Here is a 21233-nt window from a genome sequence, read left to right on the forward strand (position 1 = left end):
AGGGTAGGTGCCACTGGGACAAACCATCACATGCCGGTGGTGCTCACGCCAGGCTGCCACCCGTTTGCCCCAGCCCCAAGCGAGACACTGGGGCACAGGCGCAGCCTCTCCACCGCCACAGCACAGTCAAGAAGCATATTATTTTATGCATGCCATCAGCAATTGACGATTCTGACCTCTGCTTTTCTGTGACTCATATTCAATAAATATTTTTTAATCAAACATGCCTCTGTGGGTTTTTTTAATCCTCAAAGGAGTAATGTTTAAAGCCAGAAGTTGTTAGAAGGGGGGGGGTGGGCGCGATATTTTGGCCTAGTGTGAATTTAAACCTTGTTAAAACATATTAAAAGTATGCCTAAGTTCAGCTTTTCGTCTTCAAAGTGCTCCAGTACAAACAAAGCCTAACACAGAAAACATCTTCTGGAAAAACTGAAACATTCTTCAAGTTCCTGACGAACAAAGTCATGGGGCTCAGTGCCTGACATGGCTGTATATAATGCAGCCTCTTAGGAGCACAAGAGAAATGATCCAGGGAAGAAGAGATTGATTTCAAACACCCAACACATCCTCTGTCCAATATCAGCAGGAACCTCCACTTTCGTTCCCATGACTGGCATTTCCTCTCCAGGAAGATTTTTTTCTGTTGAGTTTATACTATAGAGATTAGCTTGGTGTATATTAATTTCTAATTCACTTAATCATTTTGAAGGCTCACTTCCTTCCTTTGCTCAGACCTTTTAGCATCACAAATAAGTAGTTTATTTAAATACTTTTGTGCCAGGCACAAGAGCTGGCAGATGCATCAGCAAATTCTTCAGAAGAATTACATACTATATTGATGGGAAATCTGTTAAATAGTTCCAACCACCAGTCTAAAGGAACCAAAACCAGTGTTTTGAGCCAAGGAAGTTATCTCAAGTAATACATCCATATTACCATAACTGAGTTATTCTCCTGCCCAAACTCATTTTATTGGTTACACTCCAAAGTGGAAGTTGAATAAACCACATCCAGGCTTTAGAGCCCTTCATCTCTTAGCAATTTTTCATGTGGGCTAGAACCAAGTGTGTTCATTAATTATCCTGAAAAGAAAAAAAGGCAACCTAATTAGCAGCATATACCTGCACACCTGCAGTCTTCCAGCCAGCAGCTTCTCCTTGCCCAAAAGGAAGGTAAATAAAAGAAACAAAAACTTCACAAGAAAACCAGCCACTTCTAAAACCCCAACACAACACCGCTGAAGGAGGCACCACTTACTAGCCAGCACTTCCATATGCAGAAAACACCCATTTAGGTGCCACTTTCCAACTAAGAAGGGGAGGGGGACAGAGGAGGGGCTGTGTGTCTGTAGCACAGAGGCAGCACCCACCCTCCTGCCCAGTGAAGCTTCCCTGCCAGCATATGCCTGCATCCCCAAACTGTGCTGCATGGGATGCCCTGGTGACTGGCACCAACGGCTTAGCCCACGGGGGGCCTCACTGGCACCTCACAGCTCCTGGAGTGGGCATGGGGTTGGGAAAAGGTAGAGAGGAGGGGTGCTGAGCACGGCACCAGGGACAAGGAGCCACCCCACACCAGCAAGCAGGGATAGACCCAGCAGTGGGATGTGCATGGCAACATCTTCCCCCATGCAATGCACAGCACTCAACTTGGGCAGCAGCAGCAGCAGCAATTAAATGAGATTATATATAGATAAGATTTACAGTATGCCAACAGCTCGAGTAAAACTTCATCCTCAGTTTCTGTCTTCCCATCAAGAAATCAGCTTGGGCACAGGAAGGAACATTAAGCTTTTCTCTGTGCAAACCATGGGCAAAGGCGTCTGCAATGAAGAGAAGAAAGCCCAAGAGTCCTTTTTATGGTTTAAATGCTAATCTGACTAGTAACTCCCTACATCTAATTAGATATTAATTCTCCCCTTCACAGAAACGAGCTGATTAGCAAACACCAACATAACCCAGCATTAACCTTGCCACCACAAGAAGAAAAATGGCAGCTTCCTCTCTTACGTCTTGACTGTTTGCTGGGTGAAATAAATGACCACCTTTCATTTGTATTAGAAGTTGACTTGTTCTCAAACAAAGCAAACACACAAAAGCCTTGGTTGCTTATTTTACAGCACTCTAAAAGCATGTTTTACAGCTGTGTCGCAAGCAATCTGTACTCATTAAATTATCACTCTGACAGGCTTCCTGTGAAAAGCTGTCAAACGCAAACGTTTTTCACAGACAACGAATCATACTTTGCCAGTACTCCCCAAGACACTGCTATCTAGAGAGATGGCAGGCTCTCTTTTCCCTCCAGTTATCTTGTTTAAACTCCCAGAACAAGGGCTGGCCCCTCTGTCCACAAACAGGCATAAAAGCACACACACCGACGGGAAAGGGCTTCACAAACTGACCTGCAGAAGCAGCACGTGGCTGGAAAGTTTCCCTGGTTCTCCCAGCTAAGAGCAGAGCACGGAGAGATGTCTGGGTTACACAGAGAGGACGGACCATAGAGAAGGTGCTGGACTAACATGGCTCAGCCAGCTCTGGTCCAACCTGATATGGGAGCAAGTCCACATTTTACTGCTTCAGCCCATCTCAGCTAAGCCCTGCTGATGAAAAGTCATCTTGTTGCTCAGGGTGATGCTCAGGAGGGTGAGTGCAGGGGCAAAGATACCAGCGCTGCCACCCACAGAGCCCAGCCAAGCTGTCCAGTGGGACCAGAGCTACAAAACCGTTCCTAACGTCAAGAAGAAAGTTTAAAATTTGTCTGTATTGCAAAATAAATCCTGTGGATGCTACGGACTTTGATGTTCAAAGGAAGATGACATTTCCAATGCAATTAACTTTTAGAGATAGAAGAGGCTGTAATCTGCAGTCAAGCAATCTACAGCTCTGGGCTCTGTTTACTCTTTTAACACATTAGAATTTCAGGTTAGAATTTAAATAGCCAACACTCAGGAAACCCTAGAGATGTCATAAAACTGTAAGAAAGACTGGATGTGACATATCTGGTATTTCTGCAATAAGAACCCTGGGTGGGAGTGGGTGGAATCTTTGCTTTTGAACAAACCCTTCCATAAAAGGGCACAGTGGGAAAAAAAACCATAGTTAGTTGGCAAATTCCTTTTTTGAGGTATTAAGATGTATTACCTGTTTGCAGCTTGAGGGCAGACCAGCCCTGCCAGTAACCCAGTGCAGGAGTGCACCACACCTCCCCAAGGTGCTTCCACATGACGTTAGCTTCCACTGCCAGAATAATTCAAAACAATTTTTCTTCCGAATTGCAGATACACGAGCTACTTGAAGAAATGCAACCGCTCCACCCACTGCGAGGCGCAGGGCAAATCCACCTCCAGATAACATAGCCACTTTGATTTTTGTACCCAATATTTTTTTGACCTTGGATTCATAGGTCTCATCTGAAAATACCCTTTTTTTTTAAGTAAGAAAGGGATGCAACATTTTCCTATTCCTCATGCTAACGTTTTCATGTGAAGAGTGAGATTTTCATACAAGAGGGCTTTTGATGAGGACAACCTGCTGCTGTAGGGCACAGTCCTACCTAAATCAAAGGCAGCTCCTGGAAATTAGATGAACACATCAAAGGGGCACATTCCCCTTCACCCACAGGCAGGTATGGCATTTCCCCAAGAACACTGGTGACAAAAGCAGCAGCAGCACAACTGCCTGGCCTGAGCTGCCTCCTGCCACCACCAGCACCCGCTGCCCCTCGGCAGCAGTGAAGCACTGGCATCCTCTGCCCCTCCAGCCATGCCCCAGGCAGGGAGCCCTCAGGATTGAACCCATAACCACAGTGCAAAGTTTTGCCTTGATTTTGCTGATCTTCAGGAACGAAACACATTTATTTCAGAGAATAATTTCACACCGAGAAGCACAGTGCTCCATGGCACCCCACTTGCCCCTCTTCCAACTGCAAAGTCAAACTGTAAGCGATCCGGAGCTCAGCACAAAAATAGCAAACATTACCTGCAGTGCAAAAAAAAGGCTGCAAGTCTTATCCAAGAGCTCAGCAAGGCTGTTGAGCCAACATGCGCTCTACAGATGACCATCTGTTGGCCATGTTCAGGTGTGCTGGTGTCCTTCCAAAGGGAGACCAGAGCTACCACGCACATTTCTGCTCCCAAAGGCTACCAGACATGTTACATTTCCCATGCACCAGGTTTGCTTAAGTTTAGAGCTGAGTTTTCAACTGGCCTAAATTTGGAAACCTCAAACAGAACAACTAGGCAAACAGATACCAGGTAGACATGCAATTACTTGACACACCTTAAAAACCAAATAAAACCCGGCTCAAGCATGCAGAGGGAACATGATGAATTTTTATGGACACAATTAATTAGTTTCAGATAATTTGCCACCTAGCTTTTTGGGTATACCCTTAATACGTTGTCCAGATTATTATTAAGGACTGTTTTACCAAAACCTTTAATTTGCTTGTCTGTATAGACAATTATGCTTTCTAGTATGTACAGGAGAACACTGCCACAAAGACATTAATTATATTTTCTTGTAAAATGGTTTACTCATAAAACGTCCACAGCAGCAAGATGGATTCCTAGACGAATGCTCTTGCCCAAGCCATGGCCCCAAAGGCTGTGCTGCAGAGGGGCCGGCACCAGCCCAGTGCCTTCACAGAGGTGCATCTGCAGATGCAAATTCCACCCTGCAGCTGCTCCTACCATGCAAAGCGAAATTCAATCCAGACAGATAAAAGGAATTTGGAGGAAAAAGACAAATTTTCACAGCTCTCATTTGTAGCCACACCACCTACTCCAAAGGAAAGAGAGATATTTTTTTTCTAAATGTGCCTCACGATTTTTAATATGCCTTCACTTCCTTTATTGCATATACCGCATTTGTAATTTCCACCAGGGAAAAACAAACCATAGCTTAACAACCTTTTTCCAGAAGTGTTGAGAAACTGATGAATACATAGTGCTAACACATTTATTGAATATGAACTCAGGAAGGGCAGGGCAAATCCACAAGCTGTTTCTCTGTCCTGTTTTCAAACATATGTTAGCACTTACTGACATGGGAAGAACTCTTCCACAGAGTTTGAAATAGTACAGGCTTAAATCATGGCAGTGTCACAGCAACAGCACCGACATGTAAACCTTGGAGAGCTAGGAGAGACAACAACATCTCCTCAAACTCTGCTTGATTAATAAAAGGTTTCACAACAATAACAATTGGGCTGCAGCCTCACAGGGGGGGGAAAAACCAGAACCCAGGATTTCTACAACTTCTTGTTTCTGGAGGGCCCATGAGCATGATCTCCATCTGCACCCTGGGGCTGGCAGAACCCCAGAAGAGCAGGGCAGAATGTAACACAGCACAAGATCACCACCATCACACAGAGACCAAGCTTGTTAGAAGAATAAGAAGCCATGAAGGAGGAGGAAAAACAGCAGAGACTGTAGTCTTTGATTCAAGAAGCCAATAGCAGTGCACTGCATTCTGCTGCATCTAGCAGCCACCCCACAAATTAGGAAAGCAGCGACAACAGAAATGCTCTTGGTCCCCTCTTGGTCCATCCTGCTCTCCAGCATCCCACATAGCAGGACAAGGCAGACTTTGCAGCCTCCTCATCTTTATTTCCAGGGACCGCCACTGCTCATGCATCCTGTTCTGGATCAGCTATAGCAGGTTCCTCCCACTGTTCCCACGCTGCCTCCTCTCCGAGCAGCAGATCCTTCATTCTGAGCTCTTCCATCCTCCTCTTAATGACCACAACTCAACAGCAGTCTTCCCCAACACACCTCCCTTGCTGCCGCTTCTTTTCCCTCCATTTGCTTCCTCCATAGCCCCCCACATCTAATTTCCAGTGCACCCATTCCTCAATCCCAGCTGACCTTTCAAACACATCTACTACTGCTCAGCTGCTTTAGCCTGCTGACCTACGTCCATTTGGTACCAACACACCGACTTCCCACACCAAACAGCCAACACCACCTGCAAAATCTAGAAGCGAGCTCCTTTCAGGTTGCCTCCCACATACCCCCGATTCAGAGGGGCTTTCTGGGACACTCACCAAGGTATTTCACATACAGGTATTTCTCCAAGCCTCCCTTCCTATTGCTGTTGAAGAGCTTGAGGAGGACCCGTGCTGCTGAACAGTGGGGATGGTTTTCTCATTCCTGTTACCTCAGTTCCCCTCATCTCACTATATTTGCAAAGAGAGCTCTTCCAGTTAGGGCCACCTCTCTTATTTGTTCATCCAGCATGCACATGGCTGGATGCTAAGACATTACAGCATATTTAACACTAACGAAATAGTTCTAGCTCTGCACCAATCTAATATCTTATCCCGAAGCCCACCACAAGACCTCAAAATGCCACCAACTCAACCAGCATTCAGGGGAGCAGCCTGCAGGACTATGCAAGCACACCAAACCCACACATAGGCTAGGTGGCTCTTTGTGCAGGAAGGAGGAAAAAAGAGAGTTAATTTTAAACAGACAAACAATAGCTCATTGACCGGTTGACAGCAATTAGTAACCAGAGGGCACCAGGCACATTTCCTGTAGCCAAGTATAAAGGTCTTTGCTTTTGGAATAAAACCAAAAGGGTAACAGCAGTTTACCTGTGATCTTAACAGCAGAACTGCTGTTCTGATGGTAGAAGACTGATCCCTCGAACCTCATACACAAAGTGGTTTTGCGCACTGCTGAGGTCTTTGCTCACTTACAAAATCTAGTCTCCCTCTCTACCCCAAACCTACAGGGCAGGAGCCTCCCCCACTTTGAGATTGCCTTCTTCTGAGATAACTTGACCTCAGGATCTTTCTGAGCCTCCCAAAACAGAGGTTTGGTCCCCACGACTGTCAGACAAGCATCACCCTTCTCAACGAGCAAGACTAAAAACCACAGTGGTCTACGGACCTCCTTAAAAATCTCCAGATGGAGAGGAGCCAGTTAAGTGCAAACAAATAAACAAACTTCCACTGCAGAGACAGCAGACAATTTGTTTCATTATTGTTGTAGTGAGTGAGAAAGCACAAACAAAAGCCCACAAGTGGCATTTTCTAAAGGAAGCGTGTTGGTGGTTGCTCCCTCCAGCTTCTCCGAGATCACTCCATCCCTACACCTCTGGTAAGCACAGGTCTGAAAACAAGTCTGAAGGACTGGCTCTCAGCAACTGCTGCTTCTGCAAAACTTAAAGGATCTTCCCACTGTTTTCTGCCCTGGTTAGTATGAGGTTTGGTGCCATCCCTTTCCAGAGAGGAAAGGACAAGGCTGTGCCTTTATATCCAGACATGAGTGGCAACGGATAGACAAAACCACTCTATTATTTGTACGTTAACGATGCAGTCATCAGCGTACCTGCCAGGGGATGGGTTGTAATGGCAAGAGCTCTCTCCACCACACACAGATTTATTCAGAAGCACGAACACCACGCACCTCTGGCACAGTAGGCATCAAAGGTCCACCAGGTCTCTCCTCTCGGCGCTCCTGCTGTGCCACAATACCAGGAGCAGCCTCCTGCAGAGATGAATGTGCTGGCAGCCAGGACTAAGCCCACAGTCCTGGGTGCCATGGACATGGAGCAGGGGGGAGGACTGGCACACGAGCAGGATGAGGCATCAGGTCTCTGCTCTTGCAGGCAGTCTCCAAGAAAAGAGTTAATGCAAGATGAAGGTCCCCAAAGGGCAGTTATTTCAGTAAGGCAGAGAGCCCCTCTGGTCTGCCAGATTCTAACTATAGGAGCAGTAGGCTGGGCACCTGTGAGGCTTGTCTTTCACTGTTTGCATCCGCACTGCCTGGAGCAGCAGAGGGGAGACCACCAAAAGCTTTCCCTTGTCCCTTTGTCTCATTCCCAGTTATTAACACTTCCCAGCCATTCATCCTACTGTCCCAGCACACCTCCCCGCAAACTCCTACCTGGAGACAGCAGCTGGAAGCCAGGGGTTACCAATTCAGACATGACATTCCAGGGCATTTTTTCCCTAGTTTCAGAATAGTTTGGAAGGCATTTAGCCAATGCCCCTCCCTGACTAGTCACACGGACTCAGCCACAGCCTGTTACTGGAATTAATTCATGCACCCAGGAGTAACACAGAAGATCAAGGCCACCCCATGATGCTTCAAAGCAGCACAGTACAACTGCACTTTACACCTGAGGCTACTCTGCCCAACATAAACACGGAACTCACAAACAGGGGTCCCTCTCCAGCCCCTCTGCCTGGTCCCCATGCAGCAGAGGGGTGGACACACCACAGTTATGGGGACCCCTGGCAAGCTCCTGCTGCTTGGATTTGGTTTCATTCCACTCATTACCCCAAAGGGGGGTTGTTTTACACTCCTGTCTTTGTTTTATCTTAAATGCTAATGGAAAAGTCAGGAGGAGCAGACCAGAAACAGGACTCTGGGCATTTAATAGTTTCCCAGATGCTTGCTTGGGTTGTACCATTTGTAAAAATCTGTTGCTTGGGTGCTGGGAACACCAAACCTACTGCCAGCCCAGCCCACAAACAGACCACCTCACATCGGAGAGTTCATCTCTTACATCATTCCCACACAACAAGAGTTGCAGAAGCTTGCTTGCCTCCCCTAAATCCAGACCAAGCAGAAAGGACAAGACTTGGTTTAAGTGCAACAGCAAAAGCACTTGTCAAATGCAGGGACAGGAGAATAAGCATCCACTTGCTGGACTCGGCCCCACAGGGCAGAGGCTCAGCAGCCACTCTGCTCACAGGGGTTTGGGGCTCTGTCCTCCCCAATCCCTCTGCAACCAGCCTACAAAAAAACTATTTTTCCCTTCAGAAAAGGCCTAGCACAACAGCTAGGTCTTCTGGGAGATTCAGGAGGCATCTTTAATAAGAAAAAAAACCCTAAGAACATCTTCCGTAGAAAGCAACAGAACAGCAGAAATGCTCAAGAAGAGTTATGGGCTATGTCCTGTCCCTGCTCCAATTCCTCAAAACAGCTGAACAATTTCCCCAAAGCACTGCTTGGCTAGCACAGACCCCAGTGTGGAAAACTTCAGCCTGAAAGGGCAAAAGAGGTGAAAGTTTGAGTTTAATGAATGGGACCAAGCATTTATGCAGTCTTAATGTCACCATTAATCCTATTAATGCTATTAATCCCTCGGAGAGGGAAGGGGAGAGCACTAACTGCTGAAGATGAGACAAGGCAAAAGAAATTTTAAAGGGGGAAGGAAAAGAAAAAAAAAGAAAAGAAAAAAAAAAGGAAAGGCTTAGCTGCCATAGCTGCTTCTGTGGCATGAGATGTCACAGTCACACAGCTTTGTGGCTTTCCCACGGCTGTCATTGTCAGAGGGAGATGCTTACATAGTCAGAGAATCTCACCTGCTAGTTTCTAAACGCAGCCCATACACATATCTGAAATCAGGTATGCCAGAGAAACCAGCAAATTTTCACTGCTAAAAACATTAGCAATGGGGAATCCAACAACTCCCAAAGTATTTTTTATTTTATCAAAAAGGCATTTCCCTTACTCCTGAAAATATATATCTTACTGCTACACTGGGATCAGACTAGTGGTTTAAATCACAACAGGAGACCCCCAGGAACATACATAGCTATACCGTAAGCAAATATTTAGACAGGATATATACATTATGGGACTCCAAAGTTCCAGTTTTCTCCCAGTGTCTGCAAACCAAACAAATGCAGGAGGATCTGACGCTGTTGCATTACGCATTAGGAGCCAAAATTACTTCTGGTCAGCCCTTTGGGGACGGATAATCAGCAGCTTGTTCCATGCTCCCGATTAAGAGGAGATAATCCATTTCTGTACGGCTTTGGTGTCAGATCAGAGCAATTCTGGCAACGGTTCCAACAGCACACAGTGCTCCAGCAACAGCTGATGCAAACGCTCCAAAAGCCACAGGGCATCACAGCCTCCATCCAAAGGACATGCCGCCTTTTTGACTATCCTTTTGCAGCAGCAACTGCTGCAAAGGTCAAGCACATAACGGAGGCAGCATGGGTTTGCTTCTCCTCTAGGACTGGAATGTCAAGGCTAAGAGATTAGCAGCCAGAGAACCCATAAAGATTCCCAAAATGCTGGAAGACACAGTTTGCTGCTTGAGCTGCATCCTGGAGTAGCCTTTCGCAGCATGGGCATGTGTCACCCTGCAAGAAGAATGTTCATCCCACTTTCTGGGAGGCCAGTTAAGCAAAGTAAATTTGGTCTCTGCAGTATCTTACCTGCTCAGTCCCCCTACACAGCTGTAGCACAGAGGATTTCTTGTTAAACAGAGGAAGGTGCACAGCTCATGAATAGCTTTGGCTACTAGTAATGAGGCAGCCCCAAAGAGCTGCAAACGCTAAAATCAGAGCATGGGCCCATGCACAGGAAAAGCTCTGGAGGGGATCACGTGCTTTTCCAATCTCATCCCTAGAGGTCAGGACAAATATATGGGTCTTGATTGTCTCTCCTTCCTGTAGTTTGGGCACATCACATCAAAAAGTGTGGGAAGAATTACTTTGGACAAGAAGTCGTCAAACATGCAAGGCAGAACTGACCAGCTGATCCGATGACCAAACACCAGGACCAAAGGAAGGGAACACCACACCACAGGCAGCTGATCACTCAACAGCAGGCTCTTGACCAAATGAAACTACCACGGCAGTCTAGGGCACAGCACTCCAAAATGTTTGCAGAAGAGTCTGAGGACCTCAGAGGGGAGACTCCTCAACGAGCCCCAGCCACCAACAGGAGTGCTGCTGAAGATGTGCCTTAGGCCTCCAGGTGGCTGGGCTGGAGAGAGAGAGGCAGTCACTATTAAAAAAATTCCAAGAGGTAAATGATGGACGACAATAATCAGTTAATCTCTGCTTCCACCCCAGGTAAGATTAAAGAATCCCTAAATTAGCTTTGTCTGCAGCAAATGAAGATTTAGATCTGCTATTAGCAAACGCTCAGAGACAGGGCCATTAGGCTTTGGTACAAGCTGAGGAGGTTATGAATTCTCCTTCATTAGTTTTGTGCAGGGCAGAGAAACACCCTTCGGGGACAGGCTGGGCATAGTAAATCCAGCTTCTAGGAACAGTATCGCACCATCCCCTTCCAGAGTTGCCTGTCAAGGACTCCCAGGGCTAAGACCAGGATGAGACCAGCACAGGGCATGCTGCGAGGGGCTGGTGGAAAAGCCATGCAGCACAAATTAACTAGCTCATACAGGGCTCCCTAGCAAAGCTCACCCATTTTGAAGCCTTGTGCTTTGACAGCTATACAGCTCAGCTTAGCTTAATGTCCCCCTACCATCATGCAGCCCTGCAGCCATCTCTCACCCTACAAACGGGCAGACACACCTAGCAGTATGTCTGCACCACGTAAGGGATGCTAATACAGCGAACCATGCATGCTCTTTGTTTCAACACAGCATTTCAAAAAGCCTCATCGTTCATTTAAGGTGAAGTAGATGCTGCTCATCTAGTCTCTTTGAAAGAGCTTATCTATGGGCTGGATTTCATTAAGTGTCTTGTTCTGCATTTAATAAGCTTGCAAGTCCAGACACTTCTGTTCTCTCTCTATCACTCCTTTGGTGTACCAGCAGGTAGAGACAACAGAGGTTAAGAGAGAAATATTTAGCTAGCAGATTTAGATGCTATCAAGATGATTGCGTAATTCCTCTTTGACTCATTGCAATTTCATACCCAGGGACTTCTTCGCTCACCCTAGTGCTAATCTGTTTTGAAAGAAAGGGGCTGCAATAGTGTAGAGGAGGCCCTGGGAGGTTCAAGGCACAGACTTCAGGATGTTAGTAGAAAATCCATGTCAAACCAATGACCGAACAAGGGAAAGAAAGGTCCAGAGGAGCTGTGCAGTGGAATTGTCCTCTACTACCAGACAGCGATGATGACCTATGAGCAGAACAGTCTCAGCAATCTAGTCCACCTGACTCTTCAGATATTTCCATGTGCAACCAGGTGTTGCCTCATTACTCCAGCCAACAAGGACACACAGGCAGGAGCCTGATACTCTGCTCCTCCCCTCCTGGGGATGCCCAGGCACAGGGGCTGCAGTGACTGGGAGCCCTGCAGTGCCTGCAGCACCCTGCAGGAACGGTCACAACCAAGAACTCAGCAGCAAAACTGAGACACACCGCTCAGACCTCATAAGGGTGCTGTGTCTGATGCCTGGGCATCAACTTCAACTCTTTGCAAGAGGCACTCCCAAAAGAAAGGCACCCGGCCGCAAGGTGGGTAATGCTGGGAAGGGGTGTGCCAGCTACCTCCAGAGGGAGATTCTTCCTGCAGCTTCCGTGAACTTGGCATGCCCTGCAGAGGCCCAGTCTGATGGGACACCGCTGCAGATCCCAAGGCAATTCTGAGACCAGTCATTTGCCTATCAGACAGCGTCACTCGAGCGACAGGAACTCAGCCAAGACTTTGTTCATTTTGCTTCTGATCCTGCATCACACTTGAACCCTCAGCCTCTGATAAACCACCTCTATCTGCTGTACTGCTTAGCTCCAAAGGCTAAGTGAGATAGATACAAATCCTGTTGGTTCACAACACACTGGGAAAGATCAGCATTTTTGTGGATCAGGGCTGCAAGATGCGCATATTACCGTTACACGTGCTGCAGGGACGTACCAACAAAACTAACTGCAATCTTACATTAAGAGCAGAAATTTTTTTTTCAAATGATTAATCAGAAAGGAAGATCTCTCTCTTTGGGAAACACACAGGCATAATCAGCAGATAGTTCTCTCTCACGGGATTGCAAAACAAGGCATGCTCTGCCCCCTGAGCCATGAACCATGAACTTTCCCAGCAAAGGGGGAGGCACAGCAGAATAACTACATAAAGAACAACAGGATGGGTGGTGTTTTTTGTTTGTTTGTTTGTTTTTTACATTTTATCCCAAGGAGAACAAGTTCAAGGTCTCTGCACTTACCATCAAACTTTTTGTATCGGGAACTAAACATGGTTTGTAGGTGATTGCTAAGCTCTACGACAGCGTTTCTGAAGTCGTGTTTACTCTGCTGGCTGTACTTCTCCTCCATTTCTTGAGAGCAGCATGTGTAGTCTTGAGAGCAGACTTTCAAGTGGTCACCTGAAAAGCAGTGAAGAAAACACCCCGAGTTAAAAAGGCCTCTCTATGCAAAGGCAAATAGGTCAGCTTACAAGGCAGGGGGCACGAGGACCCGCAGCCCCCTATCCTCCCAAGGGGACACGGCACACTTCCTCCCCCCTGCCACTGCAATTGATGGACCAGGCATATCAAAACTCGATTCTGTAGAGGAATTTCATAGCCACACATGCAAATACCATGCGTTGTCTTTCTGCAGCAACATTATAAAGTGTCCTCTTACTTATTCGGTTAATAAACAAAACAAACATATCTTGCTCAGTATCATTTAAGAATGAGCAAATTGACCTGTATATACTATGATATCTTCTATGAAGTTTCTGCTGAGTATTTTAATTACTTCTAATTCATTCAGTGAATACACAACATAGTATCAATGGCAATGGTCCTTTTTGTACAAATAAATCCTTTTTTCTTCACAACCCGCCCCCCAGTTACCGCAGGAGCAATAATCTCTCTCAGAAGCACAGTTATCACTGATACTAAAATATACTTGTTTTATGTAATGGCTTATGAAAAAGCTTTATATTTCCCAGCTCCTACATTTACAGTTTTTTGTCATCATCCTGGGTGAAACTGGTGGATGTTTTTGGAGAATTCAAACAGACTTTTCTGCCTTCACAAATAATTCTCTCCTAAGGGTCACCTCGCAAACTGGTTTGGTCAGAGAATCATAAAGTGCTTCAGTATCTACCACAGCTCCACTTCAAAACTTCACAATTTGAATACAGGGTCTGGCCCCACATAATTCGCTTTTAGAGCCTCTTGCTGCAGTGCGGGATGAAGCTGTCCTCTTCTAGCACCACCAATAAAATGCTGCTGTCAAGTATTGTGGACCAAGATAAACTCTGTGTAGCAAACCTCAAGCTCCAACTTCTCTGACATGCCCCACAAGGCAGCACTGTCACAGGCAGGTGGGCTAATGATAAAGTGGTTCAAAATTTGGGCAAATTGTGCAAATCTTTGTCAACGCTGAAGATATGATCAAAACAAGCAGTCAGGATGAGAAACTCATCCTTTCAAGTCAGATGGTATTTTAAAAGACACAGCTTACAAGTAAGCTGCTGCCTTCTCTCCCATTTCACACCCTGCTGCCAAACCGTACCCTGCATCCCAAGGAAGCAGATGGAGAAGCGAAGGCTCATCCCTACCTGCTTATATCCTGGAAGTCACCAACAACCTTTAACTACCACCAAGGTTCAGAGACTCACTACCAGAGTGCAAAGGACTTGTCAGCCCCTGCACAGAAAATAACATCTTCACGACAGGCCGCGAACCATGCACTTACTGAAGAACCATCCTACCTGCTAGAGAATCAAAAGTGGGTTCAGAGAAACAAAAACAGATTCTGCACAGTGCAAACCAAAGCCTGCCCGTGACTAACACAAGCAGCTGCTGCTCTGTCTGCCCTGCACAAGATCTTGTAACATCATTTGCCCAGCTATTGAACCTTTGCATCACTTTGCATGACTTTATAGCCCAGAAATGTTCTATCTCTCCTTTCAGACACTTAAGGACCATTTTAAAATAAGATACAAATATTTTTTTATATATAGATACAGATATATATAGAGATAATTCCTAAGCACCCCTCCCCCTAAATCTAGTTTCCTTTTGTGCTACAGGGTTTGTTTGTTTTCCCTAGCATTACAGAGCGACCTTGACCGACAGATAATTCTGCCACAGCTGATTTATTGCACAAGACCATCCGCTGCTCTTCAATTACGGAAAGCTCGAAGTCTGTTATGGGAAGTGGCACTGGTCAGGCACAGCCTTCAGAAAACACAGACAAATCTCGCTATCTTCTTACAGATACATTTTTTCTTTCATGGACTCTGTTTCTTTCAGTCTCAGAGGAGCACCTCCAGCAGCAAATACACGGCACTAAGTGGCACAGCACAGAGGGATGCAGCTCTGTTTAGCTTGCTAACTCATTTAGAAGACTCACACCCATGATTTTCAAATCCTGCCCACCAATCCATCCCAGAGCATGCCTGGGCACTCCTCTATAAGCCTGCCTTACTAGAAAGCATTAAATAAAAAAAAAGTGCCCGAGCACCACCGCTTTATTCCACTTGGAATCTTTTTGCTTCAGTTCGAATACAGGACTATGGCTCTTTGACACAACGGGAAACAAACAGCAGCAAAGCAATAATTAGAGCTCAAGTGACAGCTAGTTTCAAGGTGTCAAAATAATTTAGTTGCAAAACTCTTGTATGGGAGGGAGTATGTTGGAAATATTTCACCTGAAACCTACTTCATGATTTCAGTACCATTTCCACAATGCATGCCTGCCTTTGGTTGTCACAATTTACATACTTCCCATTCTTTTGTACTGGAGTGGTAAGCCTCTACCCTACTTGGCACATTCAAACCTACTGATAGTTGGATTTCTTTTCCTAGTTACACTTTGCAGATACTTCTGAAGTTGTCCACAGATGCCCTGGGATCCCTGAAACTGTGGTTTTAACAACTACTCTGATTTATTTATGATAAACAAATAAAACCCCACAATATTTCACAAATACAAGTTAACAGTTTTGTATCTATTTATCCTATTAAACTAAAGTTACCATCCCACCTAATGTTACAGAGCAAAGCCATTTTTCTTTGATGCCTCTCATCCCAGATTTGCATGGTGCCTCCCCAGGACATACATGCAAAGCCAAGCAAGGAGAACTCTACTGATAGTAAATCAATCTTGCACAGATTCCATTTGGTTGATCATTAAGAAATTACGCTCCAAAATGTAACTCAGACATTCAAAAATGAATGACCAAGCAATCTAATTATGGAAGATATTTCTCAGTCTTGTCAGCACTATGTGGTCTTGGCTTGTGATCAAGAATTATATCTACCTGTCTGGAGCTGAGGAGCTCTGGCTACTCAGTGCTAATCGTAGGAGGATGCACTGTGTTACTCAATGTTAAAAAACAGAAAGTTTAGGGCTGTGGGCTGCATTTCTTGCAGTTTTATTACACCACAGTGGGAGATACCAATGGAGAGTCACTGAAAGACACTGGGGGCCCCAGTTTTCCCACAGGAAGGGTTGTCTTTGGCACCTACACATCCCTGAGAAGATACCCTTGCTTGAGCAAAGAAACATGCACTGACATAATTTGCAAGAAACCTGATGTCTAGCCTTCATTTTAATATCGGCCAGCAAAGCTGATCTGTTCAGCATCCATCCACAGGACTCATTCCGTGCCTGAGTCTGCAGGGAGAACAATGCAACAGTCCAGCATCCCATTGCCTGCTCAGGTGATGGATCCATCACACGCCCTTCAAAGAGCGGTTTTAGCATTGGGAACTGCTTACACCTCCACAGACAGACCCCGAAGCATGGCACTGTCAGACAACAGTGCTACAGCCATGGTATGCAGAGGAATTAAAATGATGAAGCTTGGAAAGCAGCTGTTGCCAGTGGTCCACGTGAGCACAGACCAGTTATGCATGCAGAGAACACCAACCTAAAGCCGAGACCAAAGACAACACTCTTCATCTTTCCAACTGGCAGCTAACTCCTCCAAGGGAAAAAAAAAAGAGTGAAAAATACAAGCATTTAGGCCTACTTAAACAGAGATCTAATGTTTATGTATATTATGTAAAGAACACTCATGGTGTGCGCTCACTGTCAAGGACACATTCGGCAATAATTATTTCCCAAGTTAAAACTCATCAAACAATGCCCATACAAGGCAACTCTTCATCTACTGTTGAGTGTTAAAGACTCGGCAGCTTTTCTAATTTATCACCATGTGAGCACTGCAAAAATATAACTCTGCCACAGCTTCCTTTCAAGTTAGGCTTTTTATTGAATTGTTTGGCAGGGTGTGCAATCATCACATCGGGGGCTGCATGGCAAAAAGAGCTTAAGTAGCAGAGAATAACTCCAAATAAATATCTACCGCATATGCACACCATCACTGCAGCTTGTCATGCATTTACAGCAGATCTTTCCCATGGCCTGTTGCAGCAAGACTTTTTCTCTATTTTATATTGCATATGAATACAGAGGGAGAAATGAGGGACCAAAATTATGAAAGAAGCTTGCTCCTTGGCTAGTTAACAGCACACCTCTGGCGAACGGAGGCGGTGGTTTAAAGATAGAAATGCAATGGCACACGATGTTACCATCTGCACATGCAAGGAAATGTGCTCAGAAAGGTAATCTTGCAAACTTATGATTTAAGCCATTACAGAAACACCACATTTAGCAGACTCCAAGCACACAGAGTTTCTTCCAAACAAGTAACTATTTTGCAGTTTTCATCGAATGAGTAAGTGTGCAGCGCAAACTCTGGGGCTCCATGATCTTGAAAAGCAGTTCCCTTCACCAAACCATTTTCCAAGAACTTTTAAAAAATGTTGTTTCTGGATGTCTAACATGCCTTCGCAGCTTGCTTCTCCTCACCTTGATCAAGTTCATACTTTAAGTATAGCTATCAGCAAAACTAGCTAAAGTTTCAGGAGTGGTTTGCTGGGAGACAGGGGAGGTTATTTCTTTAAAAGACTCCCATACGCAGCCTAACCCTTCATTGCAGCTCAGTAAACAAGCCAAATCAGTTTACAACCTGAGATGTTACTTTTGGGCTCTGCTCCCATATGAGAAAACAGGCTGGGGCAAGGGGGACCGGTTGAGGAGCCAACCGGGAGATGAACACTGCTGGAGGACCAGTAGGCAGGGCTACCATTTCAGCCTCATGTTCTGCCTCTTCCCTCTAGCACACATGGGCTTGTGTCATCTTTAAAAGAGTTTTATGACTTCCTCTGAACCAACTACCAAAGGGATCCTGGACTGTAATGTCAGGGTCTAATCCGATTTCACACTAGACTTGCCATCTAATTATCACAGAATATTAGGCTTCCACCCATCATATATAATTGACATGCTACTGAGGCTTTACAAAAACCCCAACAAAGATGACAAGAAACACTAGCATCACCCCTGAGCACGGCTCTGCTGCTCCAGCCCCACATTAACAAGGGGCAAGAAGAAAGAAAAGCGTGAGCTTGCAATCAACTCCAGCGGAGTCATTGAGACAGACAAGGCTGCTGAACCATCCACCCAATCCGATCACTTTTAATTGTACCAAATATACCAAAATCTGCCCAGTTTTCCTGGCTACAAAATGAGCCAGGGATGCTCGGCACCTCCGGGAATGGACCATGATCTCTTGCTCATCTGCATCAGTGCCGCAACTTCTACAGGCTATCGGCACAACCACACACCCCACAGCCACCACTGTCCCAGCCCTGCAAGGCAAGGCTGGGTCACTCAAATCACTGCTTATGCTGCTTTTAGATATCTGCTATCAAAGAGCACTACTAAAATGCAGATAGCACCTTGGCATATAAGTATTTCCAGGTGAAAGGACACTAGGCTGCAAACACCAAAGGGAAGAAAAAAATCCTGCTCAGAGGTACACTGCAAACTCAAAGTGACCCTACAGCCTCCTCCCCAGCTGTCACACACGCACACTGCTTGAAGGCATGCTTTTTACCTAGCATAAACAGCAAACTTTAATTTTTAGTTGATGACTCTCATCGGAGTATTCCTTTTTCACCTGGTGGTCAGTCTTCCGCACTTGCTTTAAAGCTGTGCTGTTGTGGGACTTGTTTATTTTACTGGGGAGAATACTCCTGTGGAGACAGTCACGTGCCAGCAAGGAGAGAGATAAAACAGCACTGAGGTCCTGCATCCACGAACGGCAGCAGAGTTAGAAATTTCTAAGCTCACATCCTGCAAACACAGCACTGCTGGTACCCTATGGTTGGAGTGTGTCAAACTGGGGTGCGACATTTGGAAGTTGTATTTCCCTCAGTGCTCCCAAGCACACGGTGCTATTTCCAGCCCAAACCACTATTCCAATTGCACACTTTGTGGAGAAGTGCTTTGAGCAGCATCCTTCCCACATCTATCACCATCAGACACAATGTAACATATCCCATTTCCAGTACAAATCATTTCCCATGCTAAAGGCCACCACCATGCAACCAGTCAGATTTCCCTTCTCAAACACATTTCCAATTGCCATTGGGATCTCAAACCCAAAAAGCACCAGAAAAGAGTGAGCACCCCATGTACCCATACCCAGGTCCTTGCTGTGGAGGTCAGCAGCCAGCATTGCCTTCTAGCCGGGCACAGGGGCACCAGCTACAGAAGCCCTGGCCCTGAATTCAACCATCATGGATACCTGTCCCCACTCGCACCCCTTTCTTCCAACTGCCCAGGATTTTTTAGGCCAGAAAACATCCTCATGTGCAGTTGGCTCCCAAAGCTAACTGGTAGGGTTATGGAAATACTGCAATTCGGCAGCATGTGCCAGTGTGCAGCATATTTAACATCCCACTCAATTAGCAACCGTTTCATATAAATGGTTTATTTGCCTTATTAATGTTAAAGCCACTTGTTTCCCCTGCGCTTCCACTTAGGTTATTAATCAATGTGCATTTTGGTTTTCTGCTGATTACTCTAATGGCGCAGAAGAATTCCTCAGACTCACAGGGAAAGTTTATAATATTGAAATGATTTTTTTTTTTTTTTTTTTTGCAAACTTGTCAGGCAGTCAAAATACACTCTTTGATACGCAAACCAAAGCCCTTTCACCTACGCTTAACAACCGTCAACTATTTTCAGTCGAGCTTTACTGCATCTGTTAACTCAGCTGCTAATCCATCTTGCAAGCGCAGGGAACACCAGCGCACACAATATCTCAGTGACATATCTCCCTTCAACACAACAAATAATCCTAATTATTTCTATAGTGCGTACCTACAGTTACTTAAAATATCGTACACAACCAAAGTCTGTCTGGCTTCTGTTTTTCCATTTCGCTTTGTTGACAGCTGCGGGTTCCCAAATTTACTGCCAAGAGGGTCAGGGACTGAAGAGAACAAGAGAGATTTATATCCACGTGTGTACATTAAGCCAAATGCACATTAGGAACCTTAATTTTCCACTGGAAAGAGCAACTTAGGACACAAAAAGGGCTCTTGCCTTCCACCCATTCAGGTCCAAATTAGTACTGCAAAGCTGGTCTTAGAGCTGATGACAGAGTCAGGACCGAGTCTGGGCAAACACAGCCCATTGAGGCCAACCAGTGTGATTTTGGGACATCCCTCCTAGGGGGGGAAGACCAGGAAAGCCCTTCCCACGCTCCTAACGCAGCTCTTCAACCGTGAACAAAAAAAGACCAAGACCTTGTCTCCACTCTCCACAGCGCTGAAGAAGCATCACTGGTCAGCTGCAGCCCCCTCCTGCCCAGCTCTCCTACTGAGGTTGGGGCAATAGAGAGGTTCAGGTGGATGTCCCCAAGGACCAAACTCGAACTCCCTACAGTGCATCAGAGCCTGGGACTACACCCTTTGCAGGTGATGTCCAAGTGAAGAGGATGTAGGGTCTCACCTTCAGCAGGGTTTTAAGAATTCGTTTAAAGTTAAAACCCTACTCACCTGAGGAAAAATACCATCACCACCTCATTTCCACAGTGTAACAAACAATTTCCTTCCTGACAGGGTGGCCCGAATACTGCAAGGTTTTACACCCTGGAAAAATATGCCACGTTAGAGTGTGTTTTCATTCCAACAAACAGGATATTGAGTCAATTAGTGGCACACCAAACACAAACCAGACAGATGAAGATAATGCATTTCTGCAAACATCAAAAGAAAGAGAAACCACACAAAGACCTGAATATACAAATAAGGCAAGAGGGAAAAAAAAACCCTACATAATTAAAATTATTTAAACAAACCTGGAGAGTAAAACAGCTCTGGTTAACTAGAGGGCTCTCCCTGGCTCTAGCCAAGACAGAAACCTTCAATGAAAACCAGGAGTTGTTTCTTAATTAAAAAAACAAAACAAAACAACCCTATTTGACATCACTGAGTGAGAACTTAGGAAATGCAAATTCTCTTTATTATCACTGAATTCTTTAGGCATGAAATAGTTTTTGTAATGTGTGTCTGCCTACATGCACTAAGTGAGACATGTTACACAACAGACAAGTTATGCTGAAAATTATCTTTGCTTTTTTTCCATTTCTCTGGCAAGGAGGATGGATACACAAGGCACAAGAGAGATCCATCTCCAGGATGGCCGAGACAGGTAGTGCCCTGTCCCTCCATCAACCAAAGCACAGCTAGAAACCCC

The 21233-nt window shown here is 45.5% G+C and overlaps 1 protein-coding gene across 1 annotated transcript in view; it reads right to left on the bottom strand.

Moving 5' to 3' along the window:
* GPC4 (glypican 4) overlaps window positions 1-21233 on the bottom strand; it is a 69757-nt gene that overhangs the window by 24773 nt on the left and 23751 nt on the right. Inside the window, exon 2 of the mRNA XM_055727476.1 lies at window positions 12884-13042. Within this exon, the coding sequence (XP_055583451.1) occupies window positions 12884-13042 (159 nt within the window). The remainder of the gene's footprint in view (window positions 1-12883; window positions 13043-21233) is intronic.

This window comes from Falco cherrug, chromosome 15 (assembly GCF_023634085.1).
Source record: "Falco cherrug isolate bFalChe1 chromosome 15, bFalChe1.pri, whole genome shotgun sequence".
NCBI lineage: Eukaryota > Metazoa > Chordata > Aves > Falconiformes > Falconidae > Falco > Falco cherrug.